This window comes from Lepidochelys kempii, chromosome 1 (assembly GCF_965140265.1).
Source record: "Lepidochelys kempii isolate rLepKem1 chromosome 1, rLepKem1.hap2, whole genome shotgun sequence".
Taxonomy (NCBI): Eukaryota; Metazoa; Chordata; order Testudines; family Cheloniidae; genus Lepidochelys; species Lepidochelys kempii.
The window spans coordinates 215,435,894-215,452,223 of record NC_133256.1 but is presented as its reverse complement, the minus strand read 5'-3'; the positions used below and the strand labels follow the sequence as shown (position 1 = coordinate 215,452,223).

At 48.5% G+C, this 16,330-nt stretch overlaps 1 protein-coding gene across 1 annotated transcript in view; it reads right to left on the bottom strand.

The window, feature by feature from the left end:
• Nucleotides 1–16,330, bottom strand: part of LOC140907395 (scavenger receptor cysteine-rich type 1 protein M130-like) — a 265,485-nt gene that overhangs the window by 100,972 nt on the left and 148,183 nt on the right. The window contains 4 exon segments of the mRNA XM_073333292.1: nt 8,633–8,652; nt 14,341–14,655; nt 14,730–14,792; nt 15,366–15,680. Of these exon segments, the coding sequence (XP_073189393.1) occupies nt 8,633–8,652; nt 14,341–14,655; nt 14,730–14,792; nt 15,366–15,680 (713 nt within the window).

Here is a 16,330-nt window from a genome sequence, read left to right as displayed (position 1 = left end):
AGTGTAAACTCACCTCCCATCAAACAGCCGGCCATACCCAGTGGTGGCCCACCCTTGTCTCTTGGTTTGTTCAATCTCAGCCTCTCCCCATCATGAACACTGGAAACTGCACAATTCATCTGGCAAGAAAAACTTCCACTATGGGGAAGACTTTCAGAAAGGATTTAATAAGAAAAAGGCAGAAAATGAAGCTGAAGAAATTACAGGGATAAAAAAGCAGGAAAAGTCCATCCTGGCCAATCAGTGGGAAGTTGTACAGAGGAAATTTGTGAATCTTTTCCCACTCGCCGTTGAATTTCCTGCAACTTCTCACAAATTCTAAAAAAACACCTGATTGCCTATCTACCAGGCAGGGTCTGTCTCTGGGCATCATGCCAAAGGAAACATTTCTCAGAGAAAAAGGCAAAGCTTTTACATCATCACAAGGTTATTTTGTCCAATCACATTGTTCTGATACTGATCTCCCAGAGTCACCATGTCCCACATCATCGTAAGTTGTGTCTCCAGGAGGCAGGAACGGGGTTTCCTTCCCCATCCCAGAAACACCTTCATTCCTTAGTGAATGCAGATTCCAACCTGAAAATACCAAGGGAGACACATACAGTCAGTGGATCCATTTTATAGCGAGGTCTGGCTGCATTGCAAGGGTGGGGCGCACTCTGGAATATGGGTTAGAAAATGTTCCCTCTTCGTTCTTCTGATTGGGTCCATGACAAGTTTTAATCCATCACCTCTGTACGTATTCTGGAAGTAAAACCCTTGGTTTCCAGACCATTTAAAGGTGCCAAGTGACAACTGTATTTACCTGTCACTTCATGTACAAAACCCAATCACTTACGAGCAAGGAGCTCTTAGTTAAGGACATTGTATAATTCACTCTGCCCTAACAACAAACATGAACACATAATTCTGATCAAGTACGAAGCAATGCACATTTCATCACCACTGCACCTCCTCTGGGGTGGCTGGTGGTGTCTCTGCTGAGGACACAATGGGGAGGGGAGGGGAGATATTGGCCAAGGATAATGGGCAAATGCCCGACTTTTACAGGAAGCGTCACAAGCTCTTTAACATTTGCGCAGCATTAACAGGACTTTGGTTTATAAGATTCTGCCCAAAAGATACACGCGCAGTAAATTGGTCGCAATCCAGTAATCCAGGGTGTGGCAGCCACACAAGGATTTGAACCTAGGGATTGAGGGATCTTGCTGGTTTGACCATGAAATATCATTCAGCAAGGACCCCACTTTTCCTGTCACCATTGCAGGCACTGAAGCCTCTGCTTTGAGGGAATGAAAAGAAGAGAGAAGGAGAGTTTTTCTCACAGGCACAGGGTTGGCCGGGTTTGTTCCCTTGCTGCGTACCTCACATTTCCAGCCCTCCCACTCTGCAGAGACAGTGTGAAGTGCAAACTCACCTCCTTGTGAATCCCCGTTCCTCTCACTCGCCTCAGTGCCTTCCTCCTCATTCTGCCCCAAGCCAGTGTCACCTTCAGGGTCAGACACTTCTCTGGCATCATCATAACCATCCCCTGGGACATCTCCAGGCAGCGCAGGGGCATCTGACGTGAAGATGTGAAGTAATTAAGAGAATAGTCACAGTGAAGATAGAAATAAACTACAAGTGACAGATGCACCAGCCTCACTGGTCCCTGGGGATCTCTCAGCACTTCCACCCTCAGGATGGGAAGAGGAGCCCTCCTCTGGAACCCTTAGACTGGGGGATTTCACGTATCACATTTATTGGATGCATTTCAATTGCTGGTTGAGTGGATCCTAGAGCTTCCACATGAGGAAGCAGAGGGGGAGTTATAGAAAGAGGTGACTGGGATCTAGTCCAGAGGCATTGCTCCACAAGGCATGCTATTATAATAATTACAAATGTAAATGACTTGGAATTGCCCAGAATTTGTTCCCTGCTTCCTAAAATTGACATTATCTTAAAAATGTCTTTTCAATGCGTTCTCCTGATAAAGTTTACCCCATAAACTGCCATCAGTCTCCAACGTACTGACACCACTGGGAGCTGAGCCAGCTAATAAGGGTGGGACATGGGCCCTTGGGTTTAAAATCTCCATGTCCCACCCACCCCCTGTCCCAGCATGTCTGACACAGATGTATATAAGCTGCAATAGCTGCATGCCAGGAAAGGCTTTCAGGGAACATTGCTGTACTGCAGAGATCTCTGATTTGGGTTGTCTTTATAAATAGTGAGGAACCCTCGTGCTCCTGGCAGTGAGGGTCACAAGGCAGTGACCTGAGTCAAGTACAGCATGGACAGCTGCTGAGTGAACTGCTCCTTCTATCCCTGCAATGGGTCTCCGTCATGACCTAGGATATCACATGCTTCCCTACCCCTGGGCCTCCACACAGCTCTTGTCATGCACCTGGTCAGCGCCCCCAGCGTTATGCCAATAGACAATACTGGTGGGTGAACTTCCTGGTTTTCTTAACAAACCACTATTGTCCCTACTAGGAAATACAGTTAGTTTTTCGTCATGGTAACGTTGCTTCCAAGAGGTGGATTCACTGCTCACCTCGGCCATCTGGAGTCTGGGGGACATCGTTCAAGAAAGGCTCCTCCACGTTATCGTAATCCAACTGAGACCCCCCTGGGGAAACTCCCTCTGGAACAGCAAACACCACACTCAGCCCATGGCACCAGCAGCGTCTCTTCAGTGCAAGTGGCCCTTCTAACTAGAGCTGTTTGTCATGGCACATGAGAGGGGAAGTTGCAGGGGGCCCATGCTGAGAAGGGCACAAGTCAGAGAACTACAGTAAAACAGGAGTCCCAGAAATAACAAGGGGCCAATCCTGTCCCTGCAGAATCCAACAGCAGCTCTTTTATATATTTCAGTGGGAGCAGGATCTGGGTTGTGCTGAGATAACAGGTTGGAACACGGGCACTGCCAGGCCAGAGCCAGCCTGTGTGAATCCAGCTGATCTCTGCAGACAGGTTTGAATTTTCCTGTTTCACTGGGGAGGGGGAACCTCCCCTCTGTAGGAATTAAAGCTCCCACTGGGAGATCACTGGCCTGATCCTTTGTGAGCTCCTGCTTTCCACTAGCCTTTCAGGCAGCCCAAGGCTCAGCTTGGCAGCGCTCCAGCTTCTCAGCAGAACTGGCTCATCTGCTCAGTGTTTCCCCCACCCAGCCGCAGGTTAAACTCCCACAGGGCCCAAATCATGGACTCTTTTGAGAGCAGCTGGGGTAGAAATGCCACCCTGTTTATAATTAGAGATGGGGCCAGGCCGGGAAGTTCAGGTCCAGGATTTTGCTTCAGCCTGTTATATCGACAGGTGCCAGCCCCAAAACTGAGATCCGAAGCTGGGGTCAGAATCTGCAAATCCCCCCTCCCACAAAGTTCTGGTGGGTTTGGATCAGTGAGTTGGGCTGAGCCCATCTGTAATTATAACACAGGACAATCTTATGTGAGCAACAAGGGTGATGTCGTGGTGGGAATCTGCTATAGACCACCGGACCAGGGGGATGAGGTGGATGAGGCTTTCTTTCGGCAACTCATGGAAGTTACTAGATCACAGGCCCTGGTTCTCATGGGAGACTTCAATCACCCTGATCTCTGCTGGGAGAGCAATATAGCGGTGCACAGACAATCCAGGAAATTTTTGGAAAGGGGAGGGGACAATTTCCTGGTGCAAGTGCTGGAGGAACCAACTAGGGGCAGAACTCTTCTTGACCTGCTGCTCACAAACTGGGAAGAATTAGTAGGGGAAGCAAAAGTGGATGGGAACCTGGGAGGCAGTGACCATGAGATGGTCAAGTTCAGGATCCTGACACAGGGAAGAAAGGAGAGCAGCAGAATACGGACCCTGGACTTCAGAAAAGCAGACTTTGACTCCCTCTGGGAACTGGTGGGCAGGATCCCCTGGGAGAATAACATGAGGGGGAAAGGAGTCCAGGAGAGCTGGTTGTATTTTAAAGAATCCTTACTGAGGTTACAGGGACAAACCATCCCGATGTGTAGAAAGAATAGTAAATATGGCAGGCGACCAGCTTGGCTTAACAGTGAAATCCTTGCTGATCTTAAACACAAAAAAGAAGCTTACAAGAAGTGGAAGATTGGACAAATGACCAGGGAAGAGTATAAAATCATTGCTCGGGGATGCAGGAGTGAAATCAGGAAGGCCAAATCATACCTGGAGTTGCAGCTAGCAAGAGATGTTAAGAGTAACAAGAAGGATTTTTTCAGGTATGTTAGCAACAAGAAGAAAGTCAAGGAAAGTGTGGGCCCCTTACTGAATGAGGGAGGCATCCTAGTGACAGGAATCAATTCTGAAGCACTTAGAGGAGAGGAAAGTGATCAGGAACAGTCAGCATGGATTCACCAAGGGCAAGTCAGGCCTGACTAATCTAATTGCCTTGTATGATGAGATAACTGGCTCTGTGGATGAGGGGAAAGCAGTGGACGTGTTGTTCCTTGACTTTAGCAAAGCTTTTGACACGGTCTCCCACAGTATTCTTGCCAGCAAGTTAAAGAAGTATGGGCTGGATGAATGGACTATAAGGTGGATAGAAAGTTGGCTAGATTGTTGGGCTCAATGGGTAGTGATCAATGGCTCCATGTCTAGTTGGCAGCCGGTATCAAGTGGAGTGCCCCAAGGTGCAAGCTGGTCTCCATATTGGAAGAGAAGATTGAAGGTCTGGAGCAACAGATAACAACCCTGCGTTGCATACGGGAAACTGAGGATTTTCTGGACAAAACTCAGGATAGGCTTCTAGGGGCACAAAGCTCTACAGATATAGAGCAGGTTGCACAGAGGAGCCAAGAGGCCAGTGAAGAAGCTTGGCAACATGTGACCTCCAGAAGAGGTAAGCGGAATGTCCGGGTTCCAGTAACACAGACACAGGTAACTAACCGCTTTCATGTTCTCTCCACAGGTATCGTTGCGGAGAGTGGACCAGATGATATGTCTGGGGCGAGAAAGCAGAAGGAGACTCCGATGGTTGGAAGGCATGAGATGCTATGTCCTGAGGTTGGGAGTTCCACGACCACCACTCCCAAGAGGAGAAGGCGGGTGGTGGTGGTCGGGGACTCTCTCCTCCGGGGGACTGAGTCATCTATCTGCCGCCCTGACCGGGAAAACCGAGAAGTCTGCTGCTTGCCAGGAGCTAAGATTCGCGATGTGACGGAGAGACTGCCGAGACTCATCAAGCCCTCGGATCGCTACCCCTTCCTGCTTCTCCACGTGGGCACCAATGATACTGCCAAGAATGACCTTGAGCGGATCACTGCGGACTATGTGGCTCTAGGAAGAAGGATAAAGGAGTTGGAGGCGCAAGTGGTGTTCTCGTCCATCCTCCCCGTGGAAGGAAAAGGCCTAGGTAGGGAGCGTCGAATCGTGGAAGTCAACGAATGGCTACGCAGGTGGTGTCAGAGAGAAGGCTTTGGTTTCTTTGACCATGGGATGGTGTTCCATGAAGGAGGAGTGCTGGGCAGAGACGGGCTCCATCTTACGAAGAGAGGGAAGAGCATCTTTGCCAGCAGGCTGGCTAACCTAGTGAGGAGGGCTTTAAACTAGGTTCACTGGGGGAAGGAGACCAAAGCCCGGAGGTAAGTGGGAAAGCGGGATACCGGGAGGAAGCACAGGCAGGAATGTCTGTGAGGGGAGGGCTCCTGCCTCATACTGGCAATGAGGGGCGATCAACAGGTTATCTCAAGTGCTTATATACAAATGCACAAAGCCTTGGAAACAAGCAGGGAGAACTGGAGGTCCTGGTGATGTCAAGGAACTATGACGTGATCGGAATAACAGAGACTTGGTGGGATAACTCACATGACTGGAGTACTGTCATGGATGGTTATAAACTGTTCAGGAAGGACAGGCAGGGCAGAAAAGGTGGGGGAGTAGCCCTGTATGTAAGGGAGCAGTATGACTGCTCAGAGCTCCGGTACGAAACTGCAGAAAAACCTGAGTGTCTCTGGATTAAGTTTAGAAGTGTGTGCAACAAGAGTGATGTAGTGGTGGGAGTCAGCTATAGACCACCGGACCAGGGGGATGAGGTAGATGAGGCTTTCTTCCGGCAGCTCACGGAAGCTACTGGATCGCATGCCCTGATTCTCATGGGTGACTTTAATTTTCCTGATATCTGCTGGGAGAGCAATACAGCGGCGCATAGACAATCCAGGAAGTTTTTGGAAAGCGTAGGGGACAATTTCCTGGCGCAAGTGCTAGAGGAGCCAACTAGGGGGGGCGCTTTTCTTGACCTGCTGCTCACAAACTGGGTAGAATTAGTGGGGGAAGCAAAAGTGGATGGGAACCTGAGAGGCAGTGACCATGAGTTGGTTGAGTTCAGGATCCTGACGCAGGGAAGAAAGGTAAGCAGCAGGATACGGACCCTGGACTTCAGGAAAGCAGACTTCGACTCCCTCAGGGAACAGATGGCCAGGATCCCCTGGGGGACTAACTTGAAGGGGAAAGGAGTCCAGGAGAGCTGGCTGTATTTCAAGGAATCCCTGTTGAGGTTACAGGGACAAACCATCCCGATGAGTCGAAAGAATAGTAAATATGGCAGGCGACCAGCTTGGCTTAATGGTGAAATCCTAGCGGATCTTAAACATAAAAAAGAAGCTTTCAAGAAGTGGAAGGTTGGACATATGACCAGGGAAGAGTATAAAAATATTGCTCGGGCATGTAGGAATGTTATCAGGAGGACCAAATCGCACCTGGAGCTGCAGCTAGCCAGAGCTGTCAAGAGTAACAAGAAGAGTTTCTTCAGGTATGTTGGCAACAAGAAGAAAGCCAAGGAATGTGAGGGCCCATTACTGAATGAGGGAGGCAACCTAGTGACAGAGGATGTGGAAAAAGCTAATGTACTCAATGCTTTTTTTGCCTCTGTTTTCACGAACAAGGTCAGCTCCCAGACTGCTGCGCTGGGCATCACAAAATGGGGAAGAGATGGCCAGCCCTCTGTGGAGATAGAGGTGGTTATGGACTATTTAGAAAAGCTGGACGTGCACAAGTCCATGGGGCCGGACGAGTTCCATCTGAGAGTGCTGAAGGAATTGGCGGCTGTGATTGCAGAGCCATTGGCCATTATCTTTGAAAACTCGTGGCGAACCGGGGAAGTCCCGGATGACTGGAAAAAGGCTAATGTAGTGCCAATCTTTAAAAAAGGGAAGAAGGAGGATCCTGGGAACTACAGGCCAGTCAGCCTCACTTCAGTCCCTGGAAAAATCATGGAGCAGGTCCTCAAAGAATCAATCCTGAAGCACTTGCATGAGAGGAAAGTGATCAGGAACAGCCAGCATGGATTCACCAAGGGAAGGTCATGCCTGACTAATCTAATTGCCTTTTATGATGAGATTACTGGTTCTGTGGATGAAGGGAAAGCAGTGGATGTATTGTTTCTTGACTTTAGCAAAGCTTTTGACACGGTCTCCCACAGTATTCTTGTCAGCAAGTTAAGGAAGTATGGGCTGGATGAATGCACTACAAGGTGGGTAGAAAGCTGGCTAGATTGTCGGGCTCAACGGGTAGTGATCAATGGCTCCATATCTAGTTGGCAGCCGGTATCAAGTGGAGTACCCCAAGGGTCGGTCCTGGGGCCGGTTTTCTTCAATATCTTCATAAATGATCTGGAGGATGGTGTGGATTGCACTCTCAGCAAATTTGCGGATGATACTAAACTGGGAGGAGTGGTAGATACGCTGGAGGGGAGGGATAGGATACAGAAGGACCTAGACAAATTGGAGGATTGGGCCAAAAGAAATCTGATGAGGTTCAATAAGGATAAGTGCAGGGTCCTGCAGTTAGGACGGAAGAACCCAATGCACAGCTACAGACTAGGGACCGAATGGCTAGGCAGCACTTCTGCGGAAAAGGACCTAGGGGTGACAGTGGACGAGAAGCTGGATATGAGTCAGCAGTGTGCCCTTGTTGCCAAGAAGGCCAATGGCATTTTGGGATGTATAAGTAGGGGCATAGCGAGCAGATCAAGGGACGTGTTCGTTCCCCTCTATTCGACATTGGTGAGGCCTCATCTGGAGTACTGTGTCCAGTTTTGGGCCCCACACTTCAAGAAGGATGTGGATAAATTGGAGAGAGTCCAGCGAAGGGCAACAAAAATGATTAGGGGACTGGAACACATGACTTATGAGGAGAGGCTGAGGGAGCTGGGATTGTTTAGCCTGCAGAAGAGAAGAATGAGGGGGGATTTGATAGCTGCTTTCAACTACCTGAAAGGGGGTTCCAAAGAGGATGGCTCTAGACTGTTCTCAATGGTAGCAGATGACAGAACGAGGAGTAATGGTCTCAAGTTGCTGTGGGGAAGGTTTAGATTGGATATTAGGAAAAACTTTTTCACTAAGAGGGTGGTGAAACACTGGAATGCGTTACCTAGGGAGGTGGTAGAATCTCCTTCCTTAGAGGTTTTTAAGGTCAGGCTTGACAAAGCCCTGGCTGGGATGATTTAACTGGGAATTGGTCCTGCTTTGAGCAGGGGGTTGGACTAGATGACCTTCTGGGGTCCCTTCCAACCCTGATATTCTATGATTCTATGATCTATGATTCTATGAAGGGTCGGTCCTTGGGCCGGTTTTGTTCAATATCTTCATAAATTATCTGGAGGATGGTGTGGATTCCACCCTCAGCAAGTTTGCGGATGACACTAAACTGGAAGGAGAGGTAGATATGCTGGAGGGTAGGGATAGGATACAGAGGGCCCTAGACAAATTAGAGGATTGGGCCAAAAGAAATCTGATGAGGTTCAACAAGGACAAGTGCAGAGTCCTGCACTTAGGACGGAAGAATCCCATGCACCGCTACAGACGAGGGACCGAATGGCTCAGCAGCAGTTCTGCAGAAAAGGACCTAGGGGTTACAGTAGATGAGAAGCTGGATATGAGTTAACAGTGTGCCCTTGTTGCCAAGAAGGCCAATGGTATTTTCGGATGTATACGTAGGGGCATTGCCAGCAGATCAAGAGACGTGATTGTTCCCCTCTATTCGACATTGGTGAGGCCTCATCTGCAGTACTGTGTCCAGTTTTGGGCCCCACACAACAAGAAGGATGTAGAAAAATTGGAAAGAGTCCAGAGGAGGGCAACAAAAATGATTAGGGGACTGGAACACATAACTTATGAGGAGAGGCTGAGGGAACTGGGCTTATTTAGTCTGCGGAAGAGAAGAATGAGGGGGGATTTGATAGCTGCTTTCAACTACCAGAAAGGGGGTTCCAAAGACGATCGATCTAGACTGTTCTCAGTGGTAGCTGATGACAGAACAAGGAGTAATGGTCTCAAGTTGCAGTGGGGGAGGTTTAGGTCGGATATTAGGAAAAACTTTTTCACTAGGAGGGTGGTGAAACACTGGAATGCGTTACCTAGGGAGGTGGTGGAATCTCCTTCCTTCAAAGTTTTAAGGTCAGGCTTGACAAAGCCCTGGCTGGGATGATTTAGTTGAGGATTGGTCCTGCTTTGAGCAGGAGGTTGGACTAGATGACCTCCTGAGGTCCCTTCCAACCCTGATATTCTGTGATTCTATGATTCTATGATTGATTCCTCTCTCTCTTGGGGACAAGAGACTAGCCCTGACGCCTCCACCCAAAGAGACTGACCCGTCTCCTCCAGCTCCTCACCTGGGGAGGTCACTGGGAGCCACTCAGTGTGCTCAGGAGATGGTCACATGTTCCCATCCTGAGATTCTGACAGAAATCCTGTTCAGTGGGATGAGACCCGACTGTGTAAAATGGGAACCGTGTGAGGGGAAATGGCTGCGATTGCAGAAAGTGTGACAGAAATTCATTTCTCTGCCCAGATTTGGGTCTCTTGGCCTGAGTCTGCCCCTCCCCCATTACCTTGTTCTGATCCAGGATCATTTTCCCCCTCGCTGTCCCCGGTGTAATACTGCAGCTTCGTCACTGAATCATCTGAATAGGAGACTGGAGAGACGAGAAACAGAAATTCATCACAGTGAGAACAGCACAACTGTGGGACTGGGAACACATCCGGGGCCTGGAGCAGGATTTCCAGTCTCAGACTATACCTTCCTCTACAGGACATGGTGACTCACAGCAACTCCGAGTAGTGAGAGCCTGACACAGACTCCCCAAGACAAATCTCCATGTTATTGTGGTAAATGTGACTGAGGGGATGATACAATCTGACCTGAAGGATGCTGTGGTGAGTGAAAGGCCCGTCTCTGGCTGCTGGTCCAGGGAAGTTCCACAATTCTCCTGGCCTCCTCAGCCAGAGAGGGGACTCCTCCTTCTTAAGGGTAAATACCCACCTCCCCCATGAATCAGTCGATCAGCTCTCCGTGGTGTTTCCAGATTAAACCAAGAAAGGCCCAAAGCAAAGTCTGTGATTCATAAATTTGTTCGTCTCTAAGGTGCCACAAGCACCCCTTTTCTTTTTGTGATTCACTGTAACCATATTGGCAGTGATGCTGGGAGATGCCCTGAGCATGTTCTCAGAGCTCCACCACAGCAGAGCCCTTGGGCAGGATGTTCCCATCAGACATTGAGACAAAATGGCACAAAGGATAAAAGGGCTGGGACTCAAACTCATGAGGCTCTCCTGGGCTGATCTCTCTGCTCCGGGGGCAGGAGGGAGCTGACACAACAGACCAGTGGCTGCGGTGGGAGGGGGGCAAAGAACATCCCCTGCTCCAGTGCTCCAAAGAAGTTTTCAAATGATAGTTTAGCCTGCCCCAGACAGTCGCTTTCCTGACCCCTCACTGGTTACACGTCAAGGCTGCAGGACGGGCAGATGGGAAATTAATTGTCCCTAGAACTGGAACACTCAGTGTATGGTGGGAAGGAAATCCATCTCTCTCAGTCTACATGAGTAACTTCTGGTCTCACCACAGACCCAGCTCCCACAGCTAGAGCTTGGTAAAAAAAACCAGGTGGTTTGGTTTTCTGACCATTGCGGGGAAAAAGCAAAACATAAGATTGTTTTGAGTTGAGCCAAAAATGACTTTTTTTTGGCAATTTTTGGGAAATGCAAAAGTAAAAAAAAGTTTAAGGTTGAATGAAACCATTTGGTGTTCTTTTGGACATTTGTTAACTTTTGTTTATTTGTTTTCATTCTGATAATATTAAAGGAAATTTCTAATGGAAAAGTAATATCCAATTGAAAAAAACAAAATGTTTTCTTGAGAAAGTGTTGAAATGAAATGAATCATTCTGTATGTATTTGGAACAATTGGGTGAAATCGACAGGAATTTGTGAAATGTTTCGGTGCCTCTGAATCTCCATTTTTCACCAAAACATTTCATAACGGAGACTTGTGCCCAGCTCCAGTGACAAGCTCACAGGGCTGAAGCTGCAGTGATTTAACTCTGGGTCAGGGCCTCAGATGGACAGGGCATTAGATAGCTGCCCCCTGTTAAGAGTCAGACCCACAGACCTGAGCGACTGAACATCTCCTGCTTTTTTCTCATCAGGTTATAATCAATCTCCTCGTACACGGCCTCAGAGAAGGGATCCAAGGGTCTTCTGGAGCCTGGAAACAAAGGGCAGGGTTCGCACAGGGTCATTGAAACCAGAGATGGGAAATACTATGGGATCATCCAGCCTCTCCCCATGGACCCAGTGTGAGCCTGAACCCTACCGCACATTCCCAGTGCTGGAATTTAAATGAGCCAGGTGACAGGGTTTCTTTCCACAACAGCCCTTTGATGATGCTTCCCAGGGCTAATTCGCTGTCAGGAAGCTTCCTCACATTCATCTTAAATGTTTTTTAATCTCATCTCATTATTTCTGGCTATTCCCCTTTGGAGCAGCTTAAATAATTCTTCCCCCATGCATGTGTTTCTCTGCAAAATGGTGAGAACCTCTTTTTTTTCATCGAGTTTAAGGCCAGAAGGGACCATTAGAACATCTAGTCTGACCTCCTGTATAATACAGGCCACTGCATTTCACCCAGATACTCCTAGATTTGAGCCCAAAGATGCACTTCGAGTAAAGCATTTCAGTCCTCAGGAGAATAAACTATTGTGTGCCACAGGCAGAAAGCAGGAGTGAGTAAGGTACCACCAATGCCCAATGGTCCCACAGTGGCAGGGAACTGATTACTTGAGAGATGCCTTGATAATCCTGGCAGGTGATCCACGCTCCATGTTTCAGAGGAAGAGGAAAATCCCCCAAGGTCCCTTTTTGCCAATCTGACCTGGGGGGAAATTTCTTCCTGACCCCAAATCTGACAATTGGGTTGACCCTGAACATGTGGAAAAGACACACCACCCACCTATCTTCGAAAGAGGTTTCTCTATATCACCTCAGAGGACTGTTCCAGCCCATTCAGTGACACATATCCCTCTGTAGCTAATGCCTGATGCTTCAGAGGAGGGCAAGAAACAAAACGAAGCAAAACAAAACACAAAGATGGGTCTTCCCAGAATTCCTTCCTGACCCCTGCAGGAGACTGGCTGAAGCCCTGAAGCATGAGATCTGATTATAGTCATTGTCTTACTGCAAAGTTGTGACTGTTACATGTATGTTGATGGCAGTCCCATCCTCTATCTTCTTGCCAAGGAGCTGGTAGCTAATGTTTGTATAAAGTGTGTTATAGATGGAAAATCCCCTACAAGTGCCAGCTTTGAGTACAAGACAGTAAAATGCTCCTTTCCCACACTTTTCCTTCCTAAGATTGTCTTTTCTACTGGATCACTCTCTTCACAACTATTTACCACAGCTCTATTTTTATACACCTTTTTCCCTTGACAATATTTCCAATTTCTCTAGGTCCCTTTTCCATGATGTCTCTCCTCATGATATTCAGATCCCCTCCCTGTGGCAGATACTGCAGCTCCAGGCAGTATCTTTGGGAATCACTGTATTAAAGCTATGAATGGTTTATGTTCTACTGCATGTTGGAGGGTTACCACAGCTTCTCCAAGAAGAAAAAACACTGAGTGTGTGTGTGTGGGGGGGGTGTGGATGATTAAGGTAAATCACTGAGATTGTAAACAACTCCAGAAAGGTAAAAACCTTCAGGGTGGTTTATACAAACTGGTTCAAACTGGGTTACCAGAGACCAAGAGACAAAGGAGGGCTTCTGATATGAAAGTCTGAGTTTAAAAAGACTCAGGGCCTTCATTTTGATTCTGCAATGGGCAGGACCTTCTGTCCATGGGGATCCCAACACTGAATCGTTGGAGGGATGTTGGTCTACCAGGCTGCCCATGAGGAAGATGGGTGAATTTTGGTATGTTCAGCAAGTGTGGAGGAATTTTTATTGTTTTTAATGTTTTCTCTGTGACACTTTTATCCTACGAATAAGGTGTAATCCGCTGAGAGAGAGCTGGGTGGTAACTTGTAACTGCTGGCAATGCCCTGCTCATAGCCCTTGGGGAGAAAGCACAGCATGGGGGCTGGCCTGTAGGCAGACTGGTTTGCTGGGGGTATCACAGTGGAAGGCAGGGGGCTGTGCAGTCTTAAAAACCCCTCGCCGCAAGGAGATGGGACAGGGGGTTCCCACCCAGAGACACGTGACAGCAGGAGGCCTGAGTAGACACTCCTGGAGTGGATCACCGGAGGGTGAGGGTGGGTGGGGATACAGATGCCGTTTCTCTGAAACTGTAAAGGTCCCTAGCCAGTATCATCTCCAGATTTCATGGCTGGGCTGTTCCACTGCCAGACAGTTAATGAAATAGTAAAAGAGAGAGGCGTTAACAGGCACCCTTGGCCACCCCACCCAGCCTGGTATCGCCCCTCACCCTGACACCCTGCAGCCCCCCTGGTATTGCAGAAACATTTCACACAGTGACATCAATCAGGACCCACCTCTGAGCTGTGCCCTGGCATTTCGCACCTGCGCCCCCAGGATGATTAAGACCAGGCAGAGCAGGGCCCCCAGGATAATGCAGATGACCACGGGCACGGTGACTGTCCCACTGTCGGTCGGAGGGCGGCGCGGGGGAGCTGGATGGAAATGAACATGCGACATGAGAGATTAGCCTGTGAGAGTCGGGGGAGCCTATGAACCTGTAGCAAGGGGGAGGTGACTTGTTTGTTCCTGGGGGATCCTCACCTCTGAGAGTCCCTGGTTGTCTCCAGCTGTCACCTCCACAGACTCCCTCACAGCAGCACAGGGCCTGTTTGTTAGTGATTTAGGGCCCAAGTCCCTTGTGCTCTGTGCAGCAATGAGGACTCTCATAACAAACCAGCACAGTGGGGCCTGTGATGGATGCAGGGGCTATGTGGGCTGGTGCCTGAGCCAGTCTGACCCCACAAAGGTTCCACCCCTCAACATCCAGGATGCTCCAGCACACAGGAGATGGGAGGGCCTGGTCTGGGACCAAAGAGGATGGGTGGGCTAAACCATCCTTTTCCCTGAATATTACAGCATGTAGCAGAAACATCTCCTGTCACTCACCTGAGCAATTCACGGCAGCATCTTCCTTATGACCACAGTTGCTCTCACCCCAGGGCTTGGCAGGACAGTCCCAGAGAGATGACTCTGTCCCTCTGCAATTCAACGTCTCCACCCAGATGGGACCAGTCCCCTCGCCGAATGCAGCCTCGCTCAGGGCAGATAGAGCAGATCCACAGCCCAGTTGTTTACACACAACGTTAGCATCCGCCATGTCCCAGAAGTCATCACAAACTGTTCCCCAGAAGCCACGGTACCAAACCTCCACTCTCCCCGAGCACCTGTCCTCTCCTCCCACGATGCGTAATTTCTCCTGGTCTAGAAATGCAGAAACCTCACATGTTACTGGGACAACTTAGGGACCAAGAGGGAGACAGTGAGAAGCAAGATACCTGTGCAGCTGGGAGAGTTCGGGCATTCGGCAAACAGGGTCTGAGTTGGTTTTGGTTTTTTTCCTATGGAGAGAAAAAGCTGAGGTGAATGCACCGGGTTGTGTCTGTGATGTGGGAGTAGAATTTATCTGTATTTTAAACCCCTAATTTCAGCACTGTGGGAACTGAAATGTGAACTCTGGGTCATTTAATACTTAATTAATTTGCTATTCAGCTGTTACTCAGACACACAGGCTGACATGCACCCAGACTTGTGGGGGATTCCAGTTCTGACCCAAATTGCACAGCCTGGGCCCACCTCTGAGTGTTCATCCCAAAAGGATTAATAACCACAGAGCTGCCTCATGATGGTCTCTAGGGAGAGGCTTTTCTTGGCTCTCAGACTACCTTATCGCAGTGTCTAACACCGGTCTCTTTTAAGATTAATTGATTAACTTCCATGTTTGTTGTTAATCAGAAAAATGATTGTTCCTATAAAACATCATGAAAATATGTTTGTATCTTGTGTTGAGAATTTAAATCTGCCTACACTGAGATGTGAACAACAACAAAAGTTCTATCCTAACCTTTCAATTAATTAAACTCATCATTTACATGTGGGTTTGCACGCCCGCATGCAGGTAGTTTCAGAATTACCAGTACAAGAAATATGGGTCTCTTCTGCTCGGTTATCACATGACTTTGGATCCCAGGGCTCTGACGGGCACTGCCAGAGGGAGCTGTGCTGCTCACTGCATGCAACGTGGTCCAGCCACCTGGGACCAGAACCTGGTCCATATTCAAAGTCTCTTGCAATCTGCCCTCCGTCCCCACAGTTCAGCTGTTTGCAGACAATTGCTGGGGTGACTCCAGACATCTGATTGGAGCAAACACTGCCCCACATCCCATTGTAGAAAACCTCCAGCCGCCCTGCACAGTCACTGTCGCTCACCAGCCTCAGATCTGTGAACTCTAGAAGAAAATGCAAAAAAAGGGAATTTAAATCATTTGATTCTGAAATGAACTGGGGTGTGAAGAGTGAAATCCCAGCGATTGCTAACGATCCTGTGCATCATTCTGCAGGAGCAACGGCTAGAGAACCACTCCAAGAGTAAGAGACTCTTTTAGACACCACAGGCCCCTTCGAAATACAGTGGGCATCTCTGGAAAGCCACCATTTACCAGCGGCTACATACAGATTGTAATAGATAAAGGCTGGGAAGGATTGTGACATTGGCAGGCCAGATGCCAGCTCTTGCCCAGGCTGCAGGCCTTGGCTGAAAACTTACAATCTCGTAGCTGGAGACCAGGAAGGGTCACATGTGTGTTAGTTTTGCTGAAAACAGGTATTAGTCTTGAAAGAATGTATTGAGTGTTTAGACTTTATGAAATGCTGGTTAGTTGCTGCTGGCATTAATCTCACTTGTAATGTCTGTGGTCCATGCAACAAGAACATATGTAAGTTTTGTTTTATAACTGAAAATGTTTGCTCTGAACTTGTGAACTCAGGCACGGGAATGATCCCCGCCGCCCATCCCCTGCATGTAGTACATGCAGAAGGTCTTATCCCATTGATTTGAAGGCTGGAAGAGGGAAATAAAAATAATAGATGGGAAGATTTT